Consider the following 22,218-nt stretch of genomic DNA (forward strand, 5'->3'; position numbering starts at 1 on the left):
AGCCATAGATAATTTTTATGATCACCAAAATGCCTTTAAAACGATACATTTGTGAGTTATCCTGAGAATTACAAAGAAGCTACTCAGCGGGAATGGCCACTTTTCCAGCAATTACAATTCTCCAGCTAGAAATTAATCTTTAAAGTTTAGGGTGCATAAAAACAAACACACAGGTAAGACATTCTGACACAACCCCTAGTGCCCTTAACGATCCAGTGTCATCTCTTAAGGGTAACAATTTCAAAATGTGTAATTTGATCACTTAAAACGTTGCTGACCTCTCTTGCCTGAGTGGGACATCAGAGGGAAACTGCCTGTTAAGATACTTTCAAAGACTGGATCAGGCAACTCTTTTTCCAGTTCTGCAGAGTCTTCTTTTTCCCACCAGGGAATGATCCCAGTGATCCCACAGGCACCTCCAGGTTCACTTTCATGGAACCAGTCACTCTGCTCATCGTCACCTGTGATAACAAACACCTTACATTAAGAAAAAAGAGATTGAGGTTTATTATCCAAAGAAGCCCAATCCTAATGAGAATCAGGATCTCCTTTATTGCTATGCTATAGTTCAGGCTTCCTCAGTGGTCAGGGATGATGGGAATTGTAGTCTCAAAACATCTGGAGGGCCGAGGTTGAGGAAGCCTGCTATAGTTGTTACTGTAGTGCTTAGAACATGGCATTTATTAGCATGACAAGTACTGACACCAATAAAAGGGTATAAAATGCAATGTTTTAGAACCAATTCAGAAATGTGAAAAATAATAAACTAGCTAATCTTTTGGTGATAACGGCAGGGAAATCCATTTAAGTTACTGCATTCCCAACACTAACAAAAACAAGCCTTAATCTCCTGCAGGGAATTAAAGAGAATAAAACTGTGAAAACAGTTCTTTGCAGTTGATAATGGTATATAATTAGCTTAATTTCATGATTTGTATGGTATATAAATGGGGGAAACAATCATGAACAGATGTGACCAAATCAAATTAATCTGATTAAGTTCATTAAGAAATAAGTTTTGAAAAAGTTGTTTTTAAATGAAAGATGACAGTACCACAGGAAACATCAAGAGTCCAGGGATATTTTAATGACTCTTAGAAACTAAAAAAATCAAAAGTAAAACAAAATTATGCACTTTGCTAAATCAACATCTGAAACTCTTGTATGCATCTATGCTCATGTCACTTTGATTTTATCCAGAGTCATGCTTTACTTTCTGTATAGGAATGATGGCTGTTGAAGCACAACTCGTTTGTGATGTCAGAAAAGACATTATGGATCTGCAGCCTACTGTAGAGTGGCTAAGTTACCTGGATGATGGCAACAGGTTGTCCTCAGGTCACTGTGATAGAAAGGTGTGTTAGCCTGTCTATCGTGATTAAAGGGATGTCCTATAGAACTTGAAAGTCTTGTGACACTCTTTTTTTAAAAAAATGTTTATTAACATTTGAGAAAATCAATCAAATGGAAACAAATATATATGTGACTGTGACTGTGAACTTAGGTGATGGAAGGAAACATGCACACAACATGTGAGAAGGATGCACACAAGAGGAGGGACGCAGCTGCCCAGGCAAGATACCTCCACAAGCTTTGCTCAAGCACACCAAGAGAAGAGAACAGTAATTCAGGTGTACTCTGATCCTCTTCCTTTAAATCTAAGCCATGGTGTAAGGTAGGTTTCACATAGATAAAGATATCAGTGCTTGCATTTGATATCTCAAGGAAGTCAAGCAAGCTGAGGATGAATTGTCCTGCATTATGAACAGTTTCGAACTGTTAAATACTTGGGCACCAAATAAAGGAGATGGCACAGCAATCAGCAAATTGTTGGTACTAGACTAGCCTTCCCATCTGGTGCTCTCCAGATGTGTGGGACTACAATTCCCATTTGCCTCAGCTGGTACCAGCTGGGCCTCATGGGGGCTGTAGTCCAAAACACCTGGAGGGCACCATTTTGATGGAGGCTGAACTAGGTATTTATTACACAAACTTTTAAGAATGATTAGCAGAAATCCGCTGATAGCATTGTTTCATAAGTTGGAAATATTCTCAAGCTTGAAAATTGTTCACGCTGCCTTTCAAATAAGGGGTGTAATCCAAATAATTTGACGGTTAGGTAGATAATCCAGAGCAACAGAGTATACTAATGAATACTGTACTGTTTAGACTAAGACTAATACATGCTAGCAATGGCAACCCAAAGCCCCAATACTATTCTGAGCAAAGGTCAGAATTAAACTGTAGTATTTACCTTAGTCTGACCCAGCCTTGCCCTTGAGATTGTCTGCAGTGATTCCAAGACTTAGTCCTCCAGACTTAATTCTAGGTAAAGATGCCCATGACCCTAGCCTTTAACAAATCACCAGAAGAGAGAACAGTAGTGTACAACAGTCTATACACCAACAGCAAACTCATTCTCCAAGTGTTGTTTCTTATGTAGAACAAACAGCACCTTACACACATGAGAGGGAGGTATCAGCTGGTGTGGAAGTACCAAAAAGAAAGAAAACCATTTAGATAAAAAAAGATTTTAAAAGGAGGAGGGGTCCAAAGCAGTCTAGAAACCACAATAGGGGAAAGAGCTCTTGTGATCGAATCCTGCTTGCTGTTGGGGGAGGGGGACACAAGAAAAACAGAGAAGTGGGGAAATGGAGAACATAGGGAATGGCTGGCAGTGTGATTTGGAGCACTCCAAATCCGTTGCCCCTCCATGTACTATTGAAGGTTAAACAGTGAATTACTGATAGAAGGGTACACTTGGTCAACCAGATATGTAACAGAAGAGCAGAGCAGGAAGTTTCCCCATTAGGGATATTCAAACCCTGTTTAGGCATCTGTAAATGGGGGGGGGGGAGGGAGGATCAAATGTACCCCAACAACACTGTAGAAATACAGAACCTTTGTCTTCCACCACTATGCTTTAGGTATTACTCAAGCTTGAACAGGCATGAATTTCCATATGGTGTTTCAGCCCCATTCTGCACTACATACAGCAACAAAATTATGTTTTCCTTTTTACTGCTCTGTGGGTAGGCAATTCTCTCTATTGGGTTGATTCAGAAAACTGGAAAGCCATACACATAACAAGCTACAGATTGTAGTACCCCACAAAATGGTGTTTAAATTCTTTAATTACTCTTCATGTTCTGTAGATGTTTAACCAACAACTTGCTCCTTCCATTTATTGTGAAAAAAGGAGCACAAACAACAAAACAAACTGAGTGGTATGCAACTTATCTATGTTCATTGATTTCAATGGGTCTACTCTGAGCAAAACTTATTATGTAGTATTTAACTATGTTCATAATAAACTACTCACTTTCCTGTATATTAGAAGTTTATAGAAGGCCTTTATGAACCTGAGTTTTCTAAGTCTTTTTTTTATTTAAATAAACAACTATAGCTATCACTTAATGCAGTATACACTACTAATTCAACGTTTGGGGTCACCAAAGGTCGCATCCAACCAAGTCATATGAAATCAATGGACTAACTAACTTAAGCCAATTGATTTCAATGGGTCTACTTTGAGTACAACACAAAACTCTGGGTCCCTACTGCATATGCAAATGTTAGCAAACAGCCTGAATCCTAATCAACAGGTGGCAAGACATAATAGCAATTTTCAATCAAGGACCTTCAGATGATCACTTTTTCCTTTTCACAGAAAGGTATTTGCTGAATGTGCTGATGAGAATAACCCAAAAACACTTTACATCCAAGCAACTTAGAGCTGACTTATGTGCAACTGTATTGTTTTGCTGGAAAAGGAAAGTTCTCAATCAAGGCATGATTTATTTATTTTTTGCTTGCAAGTGGTGTCATGGTTTTCACCAGCTCCTTTATTTGCATAGCTTTCCAGCATCTGACCCCAAAATTGAACTGATACACTCCATTTTCTAATGATTAAGGGTTAAGAGGAAATAGTGGTTAACATTCACACTCAAGAACGGAAAAGAGGGGATCAGAAAGGGAACTCACAGTCTCTTAACCACAGCTCAATAGACTGACCAATACTACATCTTCACTGACGACCCTAACTAAAGACACAAATCCCAATTACTTACTTCAGCACAGTATTCCTAGATCAAGGAGACCACACTTGGGATTTGGCCCTTTAGCCCATGGGAAATAAATAGTTTAAGATGCGGACATATCCTGTATTCTGTTGTGTGAAATAAGAGAGTTGCTGCATTTCAACTGCTAAGTAAGGCTTTTTAAACTGGACTAACAAATTCCCAAATGCTTCTATAAAAATAGAATACAACATTTATATCAGGCCTGTAGTTCAGAAAGAGTTTTTTATGTAATGTTGCTCATTCCCCAAATCACACTTTTCAAAGATATGAAATCATATTTTTTATACATTCTGAAAGAATTTCGCATGGAATGTTTAATACAGGAAACAATGCAAACAATGTTCCTTTACTGTGTTCCGTTTCAAGAACATTCAAAACGTACACTGTATCAACTTCCTGAAAACAATAGGTTTAACCTTTTTGCCTTATTGTGGCAACAAGAATGGTTTACCTTATGCCCGTGCAAGTGTCACCCTATACATGCTAGGATTGGGACACTAAATATCAGTCAAATATCTCATGAACCCAAGAATGCCCTTCATTCAGTCAGTAATTTCAGTTGTAATATAACGTTTTCAAACAGGAAAAGCAAGAATAAGGGCTCTGCTCCTTAGTTCTGCTATGTGTCTGCGAAACCATGAGTACATTTAGGGCAGGCATAGGCAAACTCGGCCCTCCAGATGTTTTGGGACTACAACTCCCATAATCCCTAGCTAACATGACCAGTGGTCAGGGATGATGGGAGTTGTAGTCCCAAAACATCTGGAGGGCCGAGGTTGCCTATGCCTGATTTAGGAGAAGGTACCCCATTATGCTGAATGACAATATTTAAAAACCAGCTTGTTAAATAATTACTATATACATTTTTTAAATTTAATTTCACTTTGAACAAAATTTGGAATTATTTGGAATTGTTTGGCCTGTACTTGGGAGTCCAAATAAAAGCCCCGAAGAACAACTTGATTTCTTGACTATTGGTGACATACAATTGAACATATGAAGTTGCCTACCTAGCCTCATTCTGCCTACTCTGATGAAGGGGAACTGATTCCTGATACCTGAGTTTCTTAGCCAGAGATGGAGGGCATAGAACCTGGACCCTTCTGCATGTCCACCAAGTTATGACCTCTCCCAAATTGACTGGAATATTTTACTTCAGAAGAGTAAATCAACACATTTTTTTATTATTATTAACGTACTTCACCCTCTCAACAGTTTTAACGAATTCATGATTTAAAATGTTTGACAATTTGTTGACCAGTCAAAATGACTAGCCCTAAATACATGGGGCACACTAGCGCCTTATGTAGTGGTGACACATATGAGAGTTGAAAGTTGTATGTGCAGTAGCACCAGCTTCAGCAGCTGTGATGGCGGTGCAACAAGGACCAATCCCCAATAACAGAGGATCAATCATGCACTTATATAGGCATTTGAACCCTTATCCTGAACTGTGTATGCTGCCATAGCAACGTGCCTAATAGAAGAGAATAAGAAAGCAGGACATAACAATTGTTATAAGATGCCTCAAAAAAGTCACGCCTCCACAATCATTTTTGTCTTACACAAAATGTGATAAGAAAATCACAGTTCATTCACAGGATTAATGTCTAAAATTGGAGAGATTGCACTATTAAATTGATAAATAGTCTTACGTTTTTAAAATCTGCAAGAACTAAACCCCAAACTTCCTACATGAAGATTAAAAATACTGGGATATAAACCAACCAATTGTGAAATAATGTTCAGTGTTTTACAGAACTGAATCTGATCCAATTTCAAAAACAAAAAAAATTGCACTGTTTCAGTACCTTGTCTTCCCTCATCATTGGTAAACAAACCAGCATCACTACTGCTCAGGCTGCTGGATTCACTATAATAACAGAGAGAAAGAAACAGATCAAAAGTGCAATTGATATTTCAGTCATAAAATTTTAAAGAGACAAGATTGCACTCAGATGAAACTTAAGCCTTCACAAAATCTAAAAGAAAATAAGACAATTTTTTTTAAAAAAAAAAAAATATCAAACTGCAAATATCCCAGTTCCATTAACTACAGAACATTATTTTTGGCACATAAAACCACGGGAATCTAATGGGACCCTGACAGTAAGCCAGATGTGACTGCAATGAGGTGCTGACACAATTGATGCATTTTATTATCTGTTTCCATCAAATGCTCACTGCTCCTTTCTTATGCTGTGCAATTCAGCTTGATCCCAAATACCGCTGCTCAGTTAAAAAATAAAATAAAAGCGGTGGTGGTGGGATCTCAGGCAAAACCATTCTGATCTGTTCTTCAACACATGAAACACAAGGGGCAAGACTTTTTTTCAACATTTACAAATATTCTGAAAGATGCACTGCATAAAGAGATTCACCGGAATTCTATTATTTAGAGGAAGAACAAACATTTACACTACAACAACCTATTAAAATAAAGTAAATGTCACCCTGAAGATCCCCCCCGCCCCGCCCCCAGGATCAATGTGATTCTAATGGCAAAAAGAAATGTTAACTTCCAGCTGACAGCTGTTTCATATGCGTCATTCAAACGTCTTGTCTATCCATGTTAAAAAATGTTTATGCACAGATGTGTATTTGCGACTATGAGCATCATGGAAGAAGCCACGTAAAAATTTGCTGCGAAGGCAGTTTTCCAACATTTTCAACTTGCAATTAGGTGGCAGCTGTGAGCAGCTATGAATCGTGGTTTCTTCCAGTCTACTGACTTCACTCATATGCAGAAAAGGACTAACCCCACGCCACTTTCATAATCCTCGAGGACTGACCACTGCAATGTTCTCTATTTGTGGTTGTCCTTGAGCATTTAAAAGCTTCACGGAGGCAAATACAACAGTTTTCCTTGCTAAGCATAGGGCGATGGGATCACATGACCCATGTTGTAACAGTGGAACTGACTCTCTGCTTTCTGTGTGTAATTGAGGCAGCAGATGTTAACCTATAGCCGAATCTAGATAAGACAAAGATTCTGTAGTTGAATGGATCCCAGATATGGAATTTGGCGATCATCCAGACCTGGATGGGGCTCCCCTCTCCTTGAAAAAGCAGGTTTGTAGGGTTTTTCTGGTTTTTGTTTTGTTTTTAAAGAGTTGGTGGTGCTCTTATAATCATCACTGTCATTTTAGACCCAGGTGTACTCAGTGGCTAGGAATGCTGACATTTTTCTAAACAGGATTAGACTAGCTACAGTTATCCATGCTCTGGTAACTTCCAGGATAGGCTACTGTAATGTGCTTTGCATGGGGCTGCCTTTAAAGATGATGCAGAAGTAATGAAGAATGTGGCAGCCAGGGAATTAATAGAGGCAGCATGCTGATTGCATATAACTCCTATTCTAAAACAGCTGCATTGGTTTGACAGTCATCTTCGAGGCCCAATTCAAAGTTCTTATGCTGACATTTAGAACCATGCATGGTCTGGGACCCAGACAGAAGGCGGAACACCTTCTGCCATATTAACATGGGTGTACACTAAGATCAAAGAGGTTCTTCTGGCGAATAGTGGGGGGTGAATAGTGGGGGGGGGGTGCTGAGGAAAAGTCTTTTAGGTGGTGGCTCTGTGTCTGTGGAATAAACTCTCCAATGAAGTGAGGCTTGTCCCAACTTTTTAATCTTTTAGATGCCAGGCAAAAACGCACCTTTTTTGTCAAGCTTTTAGAAGCTGATGGGTTAAGTTATATTTATGATACTGCTATTTATGTTATTTATTAATTTAACATTGTTGCTTATTGTGTTTTATATTATTTTTATGTAAACCACTCTAAGAGTATAGAAATCTCTTAACAAATAAATAAAACCAGCTACTCAATGAGAAAGCCCTGCTTCAAAAACATTCAGTTAACACTGCAACATCTAGCAGAATTTGGTAATACTTTCTATTATTATTATTATTATTATTATTATTATTATTATTTATACCCCGCCCTCCCCAGCCAAGGCCGGGCTCAGAGCGGCTTACAAGCAATAATAAAAACAAGTTGAATGATTACAACTTAAAAACAAAATTAAAATACAACATTAAAATATTGAAACAATATTAAAATAGAAACCAACTATCGATATCAAATTCATAGGGACCTGAGTTATTAGCTGTCTGCTCTAAAACCTGCTCATTTTTTTTACATGTTTCTCAAGCAGCAGCAATGATATTCTTTGAGACATTTTAAGTGCAAAGCATGTTTTCTCCATTAAATACATTGAATCGGAGAGGTCTGTGCTCTCTGTATAAACATTAAACAGGGCAAACTAGCAGTTGAAGGGAAGGGGGCTATAATGTATATCAAGTGTTAATATACTGAGAACATATAGAGAGTCCTGCTGGTTGAGACCTAGACCCATCTAGTCCTTGTTCGTTCATTCTCACAGTGGTCATATGGTGGGCCTATGGGAAGCCCACTAGCAGGATTTAAGGCCAAAGGCACTTTCCTGCTTGTGTTCTTCAACAACTGGTACTGATACTGATGCTGGAGGCAATAGGCCGGTTAACAAGAAATATGAAACGAAAATGTAAAATACAAATGGTAAATTATAATATTTAGATTTTATCATGCCACCCAGCGCCTTGTCCCTAAGGGAGGTCAGCTACCAGAAGAAGAAGAAGAAGAGGAAGAGTTTGGATTTGATATCCCGCCTTTCACTCCCTTTAAGGAGTCTCAAAGCGGCTAACAATCTCCTTTCCCTTCCTCCCCCACAACAAACACTCTGTGAGGTGAGTGGGGCTGAGAGACTTCAAAGAAGTGTGACTGGCCCAAGGTCACCCAGCAGCTGCATGTGGAGGAGCGGAGACGCGAACCCGGTTCCCCAGATTACGAGACTGCCACTCTTAACCACTACACCACACTGGCTCTCAAATTATGTAATGTAGACAAATTATAACTTCCTTGACAATATTTGACCATTGCATGACTCTCTGTTCTCCAGACTGTAATTCATATTTATTGAGCACCAATAATGTACTAAACCCCATTCCCTTGGTTTACTGAAATTTCAGCAAATACAAAAGCTCCTGAAAATGTAGGCTTCTTGGACTACTTATGGCCTCCTAGAAGAAAGGGAAAAACAGCACCCTACAGTATCTTCACCTAGGAGCAGAGTGGCAACCTGTATGGATGGGTACCAAGATTACTCATTTTGTCTTAACCAAGCGTAACCATGAATGCAGAATGGAGTTAGTGCTTACAAAGGGGACAGAGTAGGAGTGCAAAATAAACCACCACAAAAAACAAAACACAAGACCTAGAACTTGCCATCCAATGTTTTGTAAGTGGAAATTAGTAGGGAAGAACATTTCAACATGTTTCCCCACTACCCTAGATTCTAAATGTTTATCTGATTTTGCAAAACATCCTATTTGACGTTGTGTTTAAAACTAACAAAATCAAAATTGTGCAAAAAAGTGTTCTGCAAAAGGAAAAAATGATTTTTTACCCGTGTACAATTTTTACAATGTACATTACTTATCTAAATTTGCATATTTTTCCTGTAATTATTATTTGCTCATTCTAACTACTGAAAATATGAGTGTTCACAACTCATGAAACACAGTAAAAAAAATATCATAATGACTGAAGTTAGTAAGGCTAGCAACCCTATGCACACACTTGTTTGAGAGCAACTGTCCCTGAACTCTGATTTACTTATGAGTCTGCACTGCCCTTGACCTTCAGAGCACCCATATATATTTAGATGAAATGCAACAGTTATGCATATGGTGGTATGAATAAAAACACTTGGAAGACAGTAAAACTATTCCATAATTAGAATTCTGACAATAAGAGCTCTAATATAGTACAGTAGCAGGAAGTCTTGAAACTATTTTAAACTGTACACACTTTCGTAGTATGCTACATTATGTTTTCATCATGAAACACAGAAAAAATACTAAGCGATAAACATGTATCAAATGCCAAATTGAAAATAAAAAACTTTCAATTGAATGAAATGTTAAAAGTAACCTGTCACTCATGTTTTCATCTGAGCCCTTTTGCTCCTCGTATTCCATCTTATCCTTGCTTGTCTGGTTGATTTCATCATTCTCAATGACCACTCCTTCATCCAAAATGTCTGGTCCTTGCCGACTTGCTGCTAGTTTCCTTTTTTTAACTTTGCTCTTGGTTAGTTCTTGATGTTGGCAAGATCTGTTGTCATTGTCCATTTCCTGATCCTTAATGTTATCCTGCTGCTGCGGTAAGGTCAGCGTGTTTGTTATTTCTGAAGGTAGATCCACTGCCATTCGTTTCACCTTTCGCCTCCTACGCAGAGTCCTATTTCCTAGATTGTCAACTGCTAAATCAGGTTCATGCCATAGAGGCCTTTTGCCCCTGAGGTTATTTAAATTTGACGTCGGCCTGCGTTTTGCAAGTAACAACTGGTCATCAGAGTCGCTATGGTCTTTCTTGTTATTGGCATGGTTTTCTCTATAATCCTTGTTTGGTTCCTCAAGGCTGGAATCAGAGCCTTCACTTAAACAGTGGCCTGTCTCCCAGGGGTGATGGGTGTTAAATGAACGTCTTTTCCTCCCCCTTCGCTTTCGGGCCTGGCGTTTTAGAAGACAAGAGACACTGCGAGAATGGTCTCCCGTATCCGCGAAGCCTCCTCTTGCTTGCTCCGAACTCTCCTCCAGTGCCGAGACCAGATCATGAACTAGTTCTTCCATAGTCTTGCTGAACTGCCTGAAAAAACAATTCAAATTAATTGAAGAAAGCTCTTCTACTAGAACCACTACCACCTAAAAGGCATAGCTTTCATTTCACATTCAAGTGCCACTTATCAAACTTATAGAGAAACAGGATCCAAAACCAAGATGTGGAAATTATCTTGTTGTGCCATCTTTCATTTCACCCGTCCTAGTGCCTAGGGTCAGTTAAACATTTAATTTCTGTCTGTAATTGCTGCCATTTCCCATGCAGTTGATCCATGAAACAGGATTTTTAAGTCCTGTGTGTGCTGTTCTAAATAAAGGGAATATCCTTATTCTAGTTTTCCTTCAACGTGGGCTCACTGACTGTGGTATGCAGGTACAATAATTTAAACAAGCACACATAAGTGCCACCTATACTGCCAATATATTGATTACATTTGCTTACTGACTAATTGGAATCTAAGGAGGAAAACTTTCTACTTCATGACTCACTATGAGAATGACTGTGAAATTCTGAAGTGACACATCTGGAAGGAGACAGCTGCACCTATTTTGACCTAAAGAGCTTGGAAATCAAAGCTATGCTGATTTTCCCACTTTTTCAATGACTGCATTATTGTGGTTTGTTATGAAAACAAAGCTCATGTGCACATCCTAATGACACCTTCTTGGCTCCTTCCCTGGTGTGAATAAGAAACAACCTGGTTACCCACAATGAAGCTTGACTTCCCATGATGTTGGAAGCCAGGATCCTAGTTTGCAAAACCAGAACAGCGCACGGAAACACCGTTTACCTTCCCGCTGGAGCGGTACCTATTTATCTACTTGCACTCTGACGTGCTTTCGAACTGCTAGGTTGGCAGGAACTGGTATAATAGGGAGCAACAAATCAGGATCCCAGGTTCAGAAAGCACAAGAAGCCAATCTCAATGGTGGCTTCAACTGGTTTGTTTGTCCTACTCACACAAGGGGAGAATTGAAAGAGGGAGAAATCAGGCAACATGAATTAGCACAATATTTATTCACAATGAACCTGCAAAAGCAACCTAAAATTTGAGGACTGGACAAATTACCAGCATTTCAACCCCCATAGAAACTTTAGTAAGTGAGGTGGGAAGAGATTCAGGATACTGTCTGCTGCACAAGTTGCCCAATTGAGGAAAAGCTTTTTTGGCATCAAGAAACAGTAGCTAACATCTAAGCCAATAGTCTAATGTTTCGCAGAATTACTGCTCAGTATCTGAGTGGTGTAACCAAGAAAAACTGAAGAGCAGTATGGTTGGGTTACAATTTAGAAATATCAGCATACTGAATTAAGTTGTCTATGATGGAAAATCTGTATGAATTGAAAATTGAAAAATATTTTCAGGGAATGCAATACAGGGAATGCTATATTGAAGTATAGCCTTATTCATTAGTTCTAATACAGTGGTACCTCGGGTTACATACGCTTCAGGTTACAGACTCCGCTAACCCAGAAATAGTACCTTGGGTTAAGAACTTTGCTTCAGGATGAGAACAGAAATCGTGCTCCGGCGGTGCGGCGGCAGCAGGAGGCCCCATTAGCTAAAGTGGTGCTTCAGGTTAAGAACAGTTTCAAGTTAAGAACGGCCCTTGGAACGAATTAAGTACTTAACCCGAGGTACCACTGTATATACCTCCAAGAATCTGAATGTAATGGCAGCATTTTATTTTAAAGTGAGGCACATGGATCTTAAAGATAGGACAAGAAGCAAATTATTCCATCCCATATTGTTCTTTCCAGTCTATCTCTGAAGAAAGTCTTTTAAGGTGCCCCCCTGAAAACATTTTATTGTAGGTACAGGAACCACTTACGGTAGATTGCCTTCACCCTCTGTTCAAGAAGGAGAAACTTATACCACACTACCATTGTGCAGTCAAAAGAAAAACATCATAAGGATGCAGATTTGCAAAGGAGGGTGATATTTGAAGAAACTGTTACTGAAAGTAGTTATGAAGACACTTGTAAACATTCACCAGAGACTAAGTTTTCAGTTCCTTTACTTGCTCTTTTCCTAAAATGTAGAACAAAGCAAGTTAATCTCTACTGTATTTTCCTACTAAGCCACCTTAAGTAGGTATCTATTCATCTTATTTCAGAAATTATGATATATTTAAACAGAAAATTAAACCCATGCAAGCAGCATTCAAAAATTGCAACTTGTAATATTAGCAAAACAAATATTTAAGTCTTATGATAGTATGAGTTGTACCTACTGAACTTCTCTCAAGCATTTAATATCTCACATTCAGTGTTTTACATCGCATAGCGAAGACAATTACAGGAACGCCCCTCAGCTAGTGATAAAATCTACTTCTTGTCTCAAAGAAGACATTAAGCTAAAGAAATTGTAGTTTGCCTGCAGTGACCTTTACATTCAGCTATAACAATAAAGTTTACTAAATGTTGACCTCTCTACGCACTACTAGAAGCAATATAGTTTGAAGCAATCACACTGTAACGCTGTTTAAGGTTGTAATCTTAAACCCAGTTACCGTATTGGCCTGAATAAAAGCCTCACTTTCCCCCCAAATTCCGAATGTGAAAAGTTTAAGTGTGGCTTATATTTGCGACCTTACAGTATGCAGCCAGAAGCGCGGGGCAAACAGGAGCACAGCAAAGCGGGCGCCTGCCCCATGCGTAGTCCCCATCCTCTCCCCCCAGGCCAAGAAGGGAGAGAGCTGGAAGGGGAAAGGCCGCTGGCAATGCAGTGTGTCCCTCCCCCCTATGCAGCCAAGAGAAGAGGAATGGAACGGCTTATATTCAGGTATTTTTTCTTTTTTTCTCCTCCAATTTTAAAGGTGTGGCTTATATTCGAGTCAGCTTATATTCAGGCCAATACAGTACGTACGCTTATATCTTCCTGAATCTGGTGGGGTTACTGTGCATAGAACTGAAGACTGGCAATCCAGGGCAAATAACAGCCAGAGATTTTTCAATCCTGTGCATGTTTACACAACTTGATCATAACAATGAGAAGCCAATCTCACTTTGGTCAAATGGACTTTACTTTCAAAATGTGTGCATGGGCATTCTTAGTCATCAAGTGATGTTGCTTGTATGTTTATTGAGAGCCAAACAGAAAGCTCTCTCTTCTTTATTGGCAAGTGCCTGTGGCATGATACCTCTGACAGTGGAGGTAAAACATTTCCATTGTGGCTAGTAGCCATTGATAGCTTTGTCCTCTATTGCTTCCTATTTTAAAACTTCAAATTGGTAGTGAATACCTCCTCCTGTGCGAGAAAGTTCCATAGTTAACTATGTGCCCAGACACTGAGGACGTTCTGCCCAGACACTGAGGTCCAGCTCCGAGGGCCTTCTGGCGGTTCCCTCACTGCGAGAGGCCAAGTTACAGGGAACCAGGCAGAGGGCCTTCTCGGTAGTGGCGCCCGCCCTGTGGAACGCCCTCCCATCAGATGTCAAAGCGATAAACAACTACCTGACATTCAGAAGACATCTGAAGGCAGCCCTGTTCAGGGAAGTTTTTAATATGTGACATTTTAGTGTACTTTTCATCTTTGTTGGAAGCCGCCCAGAGTGGCTGGGGAAACCCAGCCAGATGGGCGGGGTACAAATAATAAATTATTATTATTATTATTATTACTCACCATTTAAGCTGTTTAAAATGTGTCCCTGTCCTTAACATCTGTGCCCTCAACCCTTATAGCCATGAGAAAAGGAAGCACTATTATTTCCTATATCACTGATGTGAGAGACAGCTTGCTAGAGGATGGAGGTGGCTTTATCCTCTTCCAACAGGTACAAATGTCCATTCATTTTCATATTAGCTGTTTAGATGGGAGGGGGCTAAGGTTAAATTGGCATATGGAAATGGCCAATATTTATTAGCCACTTCATTCCAGAAGCAAGTGCTTCTTCATGTAAACATCATACTGTCATTGTTGGCTCCATATACTGTACCTGCTGCTTCCCTCCCTCCACCCTTTTGCATATTTCTGCCTCCACAATACTAGGCCATAAGCTCTCACTCCTTGGTTCTATTTACCATGGACTACATGAAAGCAAGCTTTCTTTCAGTGGCTTACAAGCATTCTCAGCTATTGACAAATATGACATGAATTTCTTGTTTTTATAGTGATTGTGTATATATTATTACTTCATACTACTTTTTAAACTTTATTTTTGTACCCTTCAGGAAATTAATACAAAAGCAGTAATTCTCAGTTCGCAGTGCAGTTCTCAGAAGTTACATCTTTACAAGTATCATCCTGGGAATCATCATCCCAGTTGTGGACAACATTCTGGCCAACTCAGCTATATAGGAAAAAGAAAAAGTCACTCTGTAGCTCCATTAATATCTTCTTGATAGCCAAAGCGTCAATACCCCAGTCTGCTCTAGATGGCTTGCCTCCTTATTCTCACTACCATTGCACTTTATGGAGACTGTGTGCTAGAGCATCACTTTCCCAACTGTAGCCTGCAGACCACCAGCGATCTGCGAGCTTCATCTGGATAGCCCACGTTGTGGGCCTGTGGCTTTGCTGTTGAAGACTGGAGATGGCACATCCATTGCGTTAAACATACTGATTTGATTTTATTGCCTCTTTAGAGTTCTTCAATTGCATTTGCCATTGTCATATGCCAATTTATTTATTTCAGTCTGAATTCTACTGTGTCCTGAAACAAAATGCAACACACAAGCCATAAAGGAAGCAATAATAACACAATTAAAAATCATATAGCGCCCAGCACAAGGCATTAACAATTATTACAGCAAGTAGGAAACCGTGTGTGTGTTGTGTGTGCATTAGGTCCTCCATCCAGACCCTCAGCAATGTTCAAGTGGTTCGTGGGGAGGAAAGTTTGGGAGCCGCTCCATTTCTTTTCCAATCCAAACCCTGCACCCCGTTAGCACACGTTTCACAGCCAGGGGTTGCTAACCTTCAGCGACCCCCCCTGCAGCCAGCAGGTCACTACGGGGGCGTCCATGCTGCAGCTTCTTCACCTGCCTGTTTCTGAACGCGGAGATGCTGCTCAAAGCCCAGCAGCGGAGCGGAGCAGCCCCCCAGTCCGCCACCCCCGTTCAGCTGACAGGGCCGCCTGCCCCCCGCCCACAAGCCGCCCCCACCCTGGAGCCAGGCCTCACCCTCCACCTCCTTCCTCCACCCCTTCCTCCTGCCCCAGCCCTGCCCCTCACCAGCTCTTCCGGGCGGCCGGAGGTCTGCTCGGGTTGGGCTCAGCCCCCCGGAACATGTACCCGGCGCCCGCCGTCGGCCGCTCCCTGGGGAGGCGGGTGCCGCTTCGCAGAGACTCGGGGGAAGGTGGCCGTCCACCGGGCCAGCTCTGGGGCTGCTGCGCTTCCTCAGTCCCCCATGATGGAATCCCGGAAGCAGCCGCGGCGCTGGGAGGAAACCGGGCCCGACCATTCCTCCCTTGGTGGGGGTCGCCGAAGCAGCAGCAGCTGTAGGAGCGGCGGCGGCAGCAGCAGCAGCGGGGCGTCTTCGTCCTCGCCGCGACCACCACTCGACCCGCTTCGTCCTGCCTTCCTCTACGCCCTCCCCGCCGTCAGGCTTAACGCGCCTTCCCTCTGGTCCCTTTCCCCCACCCCCACCCCCCGCTCTGTCTCGGGTGGTACGTCCCGGTTGCCATGCCGACTCCTTGTACACCATCAATGGGAGCTGGCTGGGAGGGGGGAAGATGGCCACTCTGGCCAGGCTGCAAGAGAGGCTGCCGCTCTTCAAGGGGGAGTATTACTCTAGGAACAGGTAAAGCTTCCTCTCGCCCTCACGCTCGCGCCGCACTCCCCAGCCTGCCCACGGAGCAGCCACTCCCTCCCCCCCCGGAAAGTTCCCAGGTTTGCTGCGGGGGGGGGGGGGAAGGGGGGGAGAGATAATTTCTTCTTTTGTTTTGACCTCGGAGCAGCAGCAGCAGAAGCTGCTCTTTCCCTCTCTTCCTCTGCTCCCAGTAGCATAAAATTCACAGGTGAACCAGTGGATTGTGCAAAAAAAAAATCGAAAGGGGAGACCTTGCCCCCCCCCCCAGTTCATTTCTGGGAGGGGGAGCAGGGGCATGGGGTGGGCAAAAGAAAAGTGAGGGGTTTGGTTTGCTGCTGCACCTTTAGCAACTGCTTCCAAGATTTTGGGAGGGGCAGCTCAGGCTTGTTGAAATCTCTCCCTATTGTTAAAGGTGTGAGAGACCTATCCACATTGCACCTGGCTATCCAAACTAGCATGGTAAAAAAGGTGAAGGTAAAGGACCCCTGGATGGTTAAGTCCAGTTAAGGGGGCTCATGCCACTACGCTAGTGGAATACTCTTACAGTGCTTCCCTTTGCTTGTGAGACTTCCTGGTCCTACAAAGATGCCAAGTTATGGTTTGAAGGTAACAAGTGGCCATCCTGGCAAAACTAAGCAGGTCTAGGGCTGGTCAGTGCCTCCAGTGAGCGACTTCCTTGGAACCACATCTATGTTGTGCCTTGATTTCAATGATGGGAGAAAAGTGGGATATAAATGTTTAAAAAACAAACAAATAAATAAAATGTTCCCCCTACCCAGGATATCAAGAGGCATGGGTATCTCTCAAAGAAATAAAATAAATAGACAAGCCCCAGGTAGACCTGGCATCTCAGAAACTTGTAATCCAGGACTATCCTTGGGTTGATTATGAGTTGTAGATGTGGCATCCAGACATCTTTCCACTCACCACTGAAACTCTCTGTTCCCACACTGTTTTCTTTCCCTCTTAATTAATTGCACTGCTACCACAGTCAACTTCAGAGTCTACCACTCCACTGCATTTCCCTCAAAAACAAAACAAAACACAACCCAAAGCAATCCACCAGGTTGATAACTTTCCTAGGTTGTCATATGCTATTCAAACTCTTTCCTTTCCCAGCAAAAAAAGTTACAGCAGCACCATGCTACTTTGCAGGGCTAACATAACATACACACGCACAGTCCCACCCACCCCATCTTGTTCAATATGGATTCAATAATGATTGGCATTAGAGTAATTTTAAAAATATTTATGATTTCAGGGAATAACCCTACCCCAATTCCTGTCTTTTCTGCTTTTTTTGTTTTTGAGTTAGCATAATACACCGTAATTACAGCTACACTAACATTGTTTTCTGTGATGCAGCAATCATTTCTCCATCAGGAAAGACTGCAAGGATGTTGGACACCACTCTTTATTTACTTCCTATCAGTTATAAGACAAAATTGTTTTACTAGGTTTAATAAAAGAATGTGATCTTACTCAGATAATATATTGTTTGTTTATTCTGCTCTTGAATCATTTGTTTATTTATATGTCACTTAATTGTATGGCTGACCAAATTGCAAATTGTGAAAAACCATTTCTTGTGTTTTCAGATGCGTAGATGAATATAGAAAAACAGAATATTATGCTGCTGTAAAAATTCAGAGTTGGTTTCGAGGATGCAAAGTCCGAGCGTATATCCGGTAATTTGATCTGCATCCAAATTGTAGACATGCATACTTGGAACTCACCCCAACTGATAACATAAGTGTTTATTTCTTGGCAAAATGACTTTAGGTTACACCCTAAATCTGTATAAAAAAATTCCTTCCAGTAGCGCCTTAAAGACCACCTAAGTTAGTTCTTGGTATGAGCTTTCGTGTGCATGCACACTTCTTCAGATACAGCTCATACCAAGCTCATACCAAGAACTAACTTAGTTGGTCTTTAAGGTGCTACTGGAAGGATTTTTTTTATTTTGTTTTGACTATGGCAGACCAACACGGCTACCTATCTGTAACCTAAATCTGTTTGTTATTTACCACTTTGCCAAGTCTCGCTGAAGTTAAGAACTTGCTTTGCACATGGAACCCCCTTATTTTTCAAATGAGAAAAATTAATAGCTTTCGGCTATTTTGAAATTTTCTTCTTATTTTCTTGTTTATTTTATTTAAAATTGCTAGGCTAAATAAGCTGGAGGAAATAATTTAAATCCCTTTAGTCATTTATTTGTGAATGTCAGTCATGTGGCATTCACTTGACAAGATGTCTCTCAAGAGATAAGTTTTTTAAACTTGGCTTCTCTAGACATTTGCAAAGTATCTAAATTAACAAAAGACTGCACATATAGTTCAGTTGGTAGAGACCCTTAATCTCAGAGTCATGAGTTCAAGCCTCACATTGGGCAAAAGATTCCTGCATTGCAGGAGTTGGACTAGTTGACCCTTGTAGTCCCATCCAACTCTACAATTCTGTGATCATATCTGTTGTATCTGTGGGATGCAGTGTGGAGCTCGTGGTAGTACCAGACTGCATCCTGGAAATGTCCCCTTTACTTAAAAATCTGTTGCTGAATCTGGCAGCTGCAGTTTCTCCTGCCTGCTTGTTTCCTCTAATCTGCTCCTCCCTGTTTGTTGTGAGGACATACTTCTCATTATAGCAGGCTGGGTGAAGATGTTAGAAACAGCTCGTAAGAGATGGTAGAAACCACCATCTCTAAATGTAGCTGCAGACTTAAAAGCTAAGAAGTTTTCCAGGTTACCACCTGGCAATCACTAATAGTTGGGGCTTTGTGTAGAGAAGCATGTGGGTTTGCAAGCCTTTTTATACCCTGTGCAGCAGGCTTGTGGATTGAGGAATATGTGTAGAGAACTGTACCATTTTTTTCATTATTTGAATGTTTCCACCTTGCAGAGGAGCACATGAAATGGTCTAGTACAGACTTAATGTTCCTGACTTTATAGACAGAAATTATTAAGTCAAGAACAACCACTGGGGCGGTGCTTTCCACTGTCATCCATTCCCCCCCCCCCCCCCCCGTTCTCTTCCTGCATGCCAGCTTCAGTCAAACCAAAGATTACCATTATGTCTGGAACAGGAAACTGTGGCTTAATGTGGCTGTTAACCAAGATCTGAAAACAGACCAAGCAGTTCTTTGTTTTGGATGTAACAGGGATCTGGTGCAGAAGCTGGTGTACAAGTGGAAGAAGGATGGAGAGGAAGGAAGAGGAAGAGTGTGGGCCCATCGCTTGCTCCCACTTGGATAAACTATGGTTTATTAAGCCAACAATGTTATGTCCAAACCAGCCTAGTGAAATTTGGTACTATTCTTCTAAGGCTCAAAGTTCAGACAAGCCTAAAGTGGAAAGCAGCCAGAGATGATTATATTTTTGCCAGCTTATCCTTGTCAGAAGCTGACACTGACTTAAAACTGTTAACGCTTCACATCCTCTTCCCTATTCCTTTTGTGGCTCCATAAGAAGTTACATTGGAAAGGGTCCATGATTCAGGCAAGACTTTAGTGCTTTTAATCCCAAATTGATACCATGTATTCAAAAAAATTGGATGAAAGCATCAAGATTTAAGCTGCCACCTCAAATTTAGGATGCATATTGATATAAAAAGTCTCCAAATTTTAATTGTCAAGCTAGACTGCTGCATGCACTGGATTTTAAAAAAAATGGTTCAACTTTTCACTATTTCCAGGGGGAAAAAATCTTACCAAGGTATTTTGTTTCAGGTATCTGAACAAAATGATGGTTTTTATTCAGAAATGGTGGCGGGGTTATCAAGGAAGACAAAAATTCAGAGAAATGGTGGAGGTAAAAACTAAATTTGTAATTAAAAATTATTGTAAGCTTTCCATAAGACTGTACGCAAATACAAAGTAGGTGAAATCTCTTCAGTTTGGTGCCAAGTACTTGCTAGCTTTTAAATTCACATGCTGTTGATCGGGTATAAATGTTTCAGGATTAAAGAGGGGGAAATAAATTACCAGCAGGTCTTGTTAACTTTTCTAAGCTGGTTGTAGACTCACAGGTTCTGTTGCTCTTAGAAAAAAGAATAGAGTATTAAATATCTGAATTCAAGGGAACAATGAGAGGGAATATCCTTGGCTTCATTGGCCTTATCTCTACCAGATGGGGCTGCACTCCTACTAAAGTTGGCATGGGGAACCTCTGATTTGCAAGCCAGATTAGGCCTGCCAAGGGGCCTAATTTGACTTGCAAGGACATTTCCCCACAACTGGCCACCTGCCCCACATCTGAGACATCAAGTGTGGGGCAGATAAAGCCACAGTTAGGAAGGGACAACTGGGAGCCTTGGTGCGCACACACCTTTCCAGTTGTTCCTCTGCAAGCAGAGCTTGCATTCAGTGCCTTTTAAATTTGGTGCTTAACGCAAGCCTCATTGAGAATAGTCCTACTCAGGAGTTCTCAAAAGGAGAGTGAATCCTACTCGCAACCTAATAAGCTGTTCCAAGGCTTTAAAACAACAGATTTTCAGTTTTTTTGGTTTTTAAAAAGCTCTCCCTTCCCTGTGATATTTTTTTGCTATATTAGAAAGGAAGTAATATAATATTAAAGCCAGCATTTTAAGACCTCCTTTAATTAAATGAAAGGAATTATGCCTGGCCTAATGTAATGAAGAAAGCGAATTTTAAAATGAAGTAGCATCATTGTGTTCATTTGTAAATAACATATTGCAGCCAACTGTTTCTTAATTGCCCAGACTGTTGATAAATAATCCGGTCCTGCTGCTCTCCACAGACAATTTGCTTTGGATCAGACTAGGCAATTCAAATAACACTAATTACAGTGAAACCCTTTTACGGTGAATTCTTCTTTGCCAGGGAGGGTGAGGGGAGTAGTGAGAGAAAAGGAAACCACATATCACTTTTCCCTCTGATTTGTAGTCCCCCTCCCCTCCAAGTCTGCAACTTATGCTGAATAAAGGACATCTTCTGCCTTGAAAGTACTTATTTTACTTTTTATGATGCAGTTGTGAATTATGTTCATTTTGCATTTGTAATTAGAGGGCGGAACAGATGTGAAAGCTTAGTGTAAAGTGATGTATCCATTAAAATAACCTATCCTGCCAACTGAGTGTTTGCTATAACAGGGGATTCTTTCACTCAGAGTGGGATTCGCCTTTATTGGAAGGGAACCAGGAAATGTTTTCTATATCAGGGGATTCACTGTAACATGTTATCATTGTATTTATGATTTTATGATGTTGGAATGAATATTAAATGAAACAAAATTCCCAAGAATTACTCAGGAGGCAACTAAGTACATAACATTTAGTACAGATGGTTGGAAGGCACAATTTTGCTCCATCACTGCATCCATATCCTTGAACGATTTCGACTGAAGACAGCATTTCTTTGAATTTTTCATTAAACCAGACGTCTTGAAATATGAATTCCTTTTATGTTTCTGTGAGTTTTGGTTAAAAGAACCCCAGTGAATAAATCATACAATACTACGTGTCACCAGCACTTGTGAATATTTCTGCTTTGTTATTCTACTCTCAGTAGAGCACCATTGATTATCAAACTCAGCGGAGAGCATTTTATGATCATATATCTCCATTAGCTGCTAGTTTGACTACCATAGATTTTTCTGGTTAAGCCTGCATTATGTATTAGGAAGCCTATCTCTTCAATACAAAGTTTGATTTTATTCTCTCTAAGCCTAGAACTCTTATTATGTATTATGTATAAAGATTC

The 22,218-nt window shown here is 40.8% G+C and overlaps 2 protein-coding genes across 5 annotated transcripts in view; one reads left to right on the forward strand and one right to left on the reverse strand.

Annotated features, from left to right (window-relative positions):
- Positions 1-16,289, reverse strand: part of GPATCH2 (G-patch domain containing 2) — a 101,374-nt gene extending 85,085 nt beyond the window's left edge. Inside the window, exons 1-4 of one of the 4 annotated variants that reach the window (XM_079968800.1) lie at positions 15,926-16,289; positions 10,060-10,776; positions 5,894-5,955; positions 279-461 (exon numbers count right to left, since the gene is read on the reverse strand). In XM_079968800.1, coding sequence (XP_079824926.1) covers positions 279-461; positions 5,894-5,955; positions 10,060-10,776; positions 15,926-15,981 — 1,018 coding nt within the window. In that variant the 5' untranslated portion in view covers positions 15,982-16,289. Of the gene's footprint in view, positions 1-278; positions 462-5,893; positions 5,956-10,059; positions 10,777-11,237; positions 11,259-12,403; positions 12,459-14,375; positions 14,478-15,925 lie in introns of those variants that run through there. The other 3 variants (XM_079968797.1, XM_079968798.1, XM_079968799.1) reach the window with 3 other exon arrangements.
- Positions 16,290-16,360: 71 nt separating this feature from the next.
- The window catches only part of SPATA17 (spermatogenesis associated 17), a 73,750-nt gene continuing 67,892 nt past the window's right edge, over positions 16,361-22,218 (forward strand). The window contains 4 exon segments of the mRNA XM_079968934.1: positions 16,361-16,418; positions 16,421-16,493; positions 18,101-18,190; positions 20,227-20,308. Of these exon segments, the coding sequence (XP_079825060.1) occupies positions 16,376-16,418; positions 16,421-16,493; positions 18,101-18,190; positions 20,227-20,308 (288 nt within the window). The 5' untranslated portion in view covers positions 16,361-16,375.

The sequence above is a fragment of the Podarcis cretensis genome (assembly GCF_951804945.1).
Source record: "Podarcis cretensis genome assembly, chromosome: 3".
NCBI classification, from domain to species: Eukaryota; Metazoa; Chordata; class Lepidosauria; order Squamata; family Lacertidae; genus Podarcis; species Podarcis cretensis.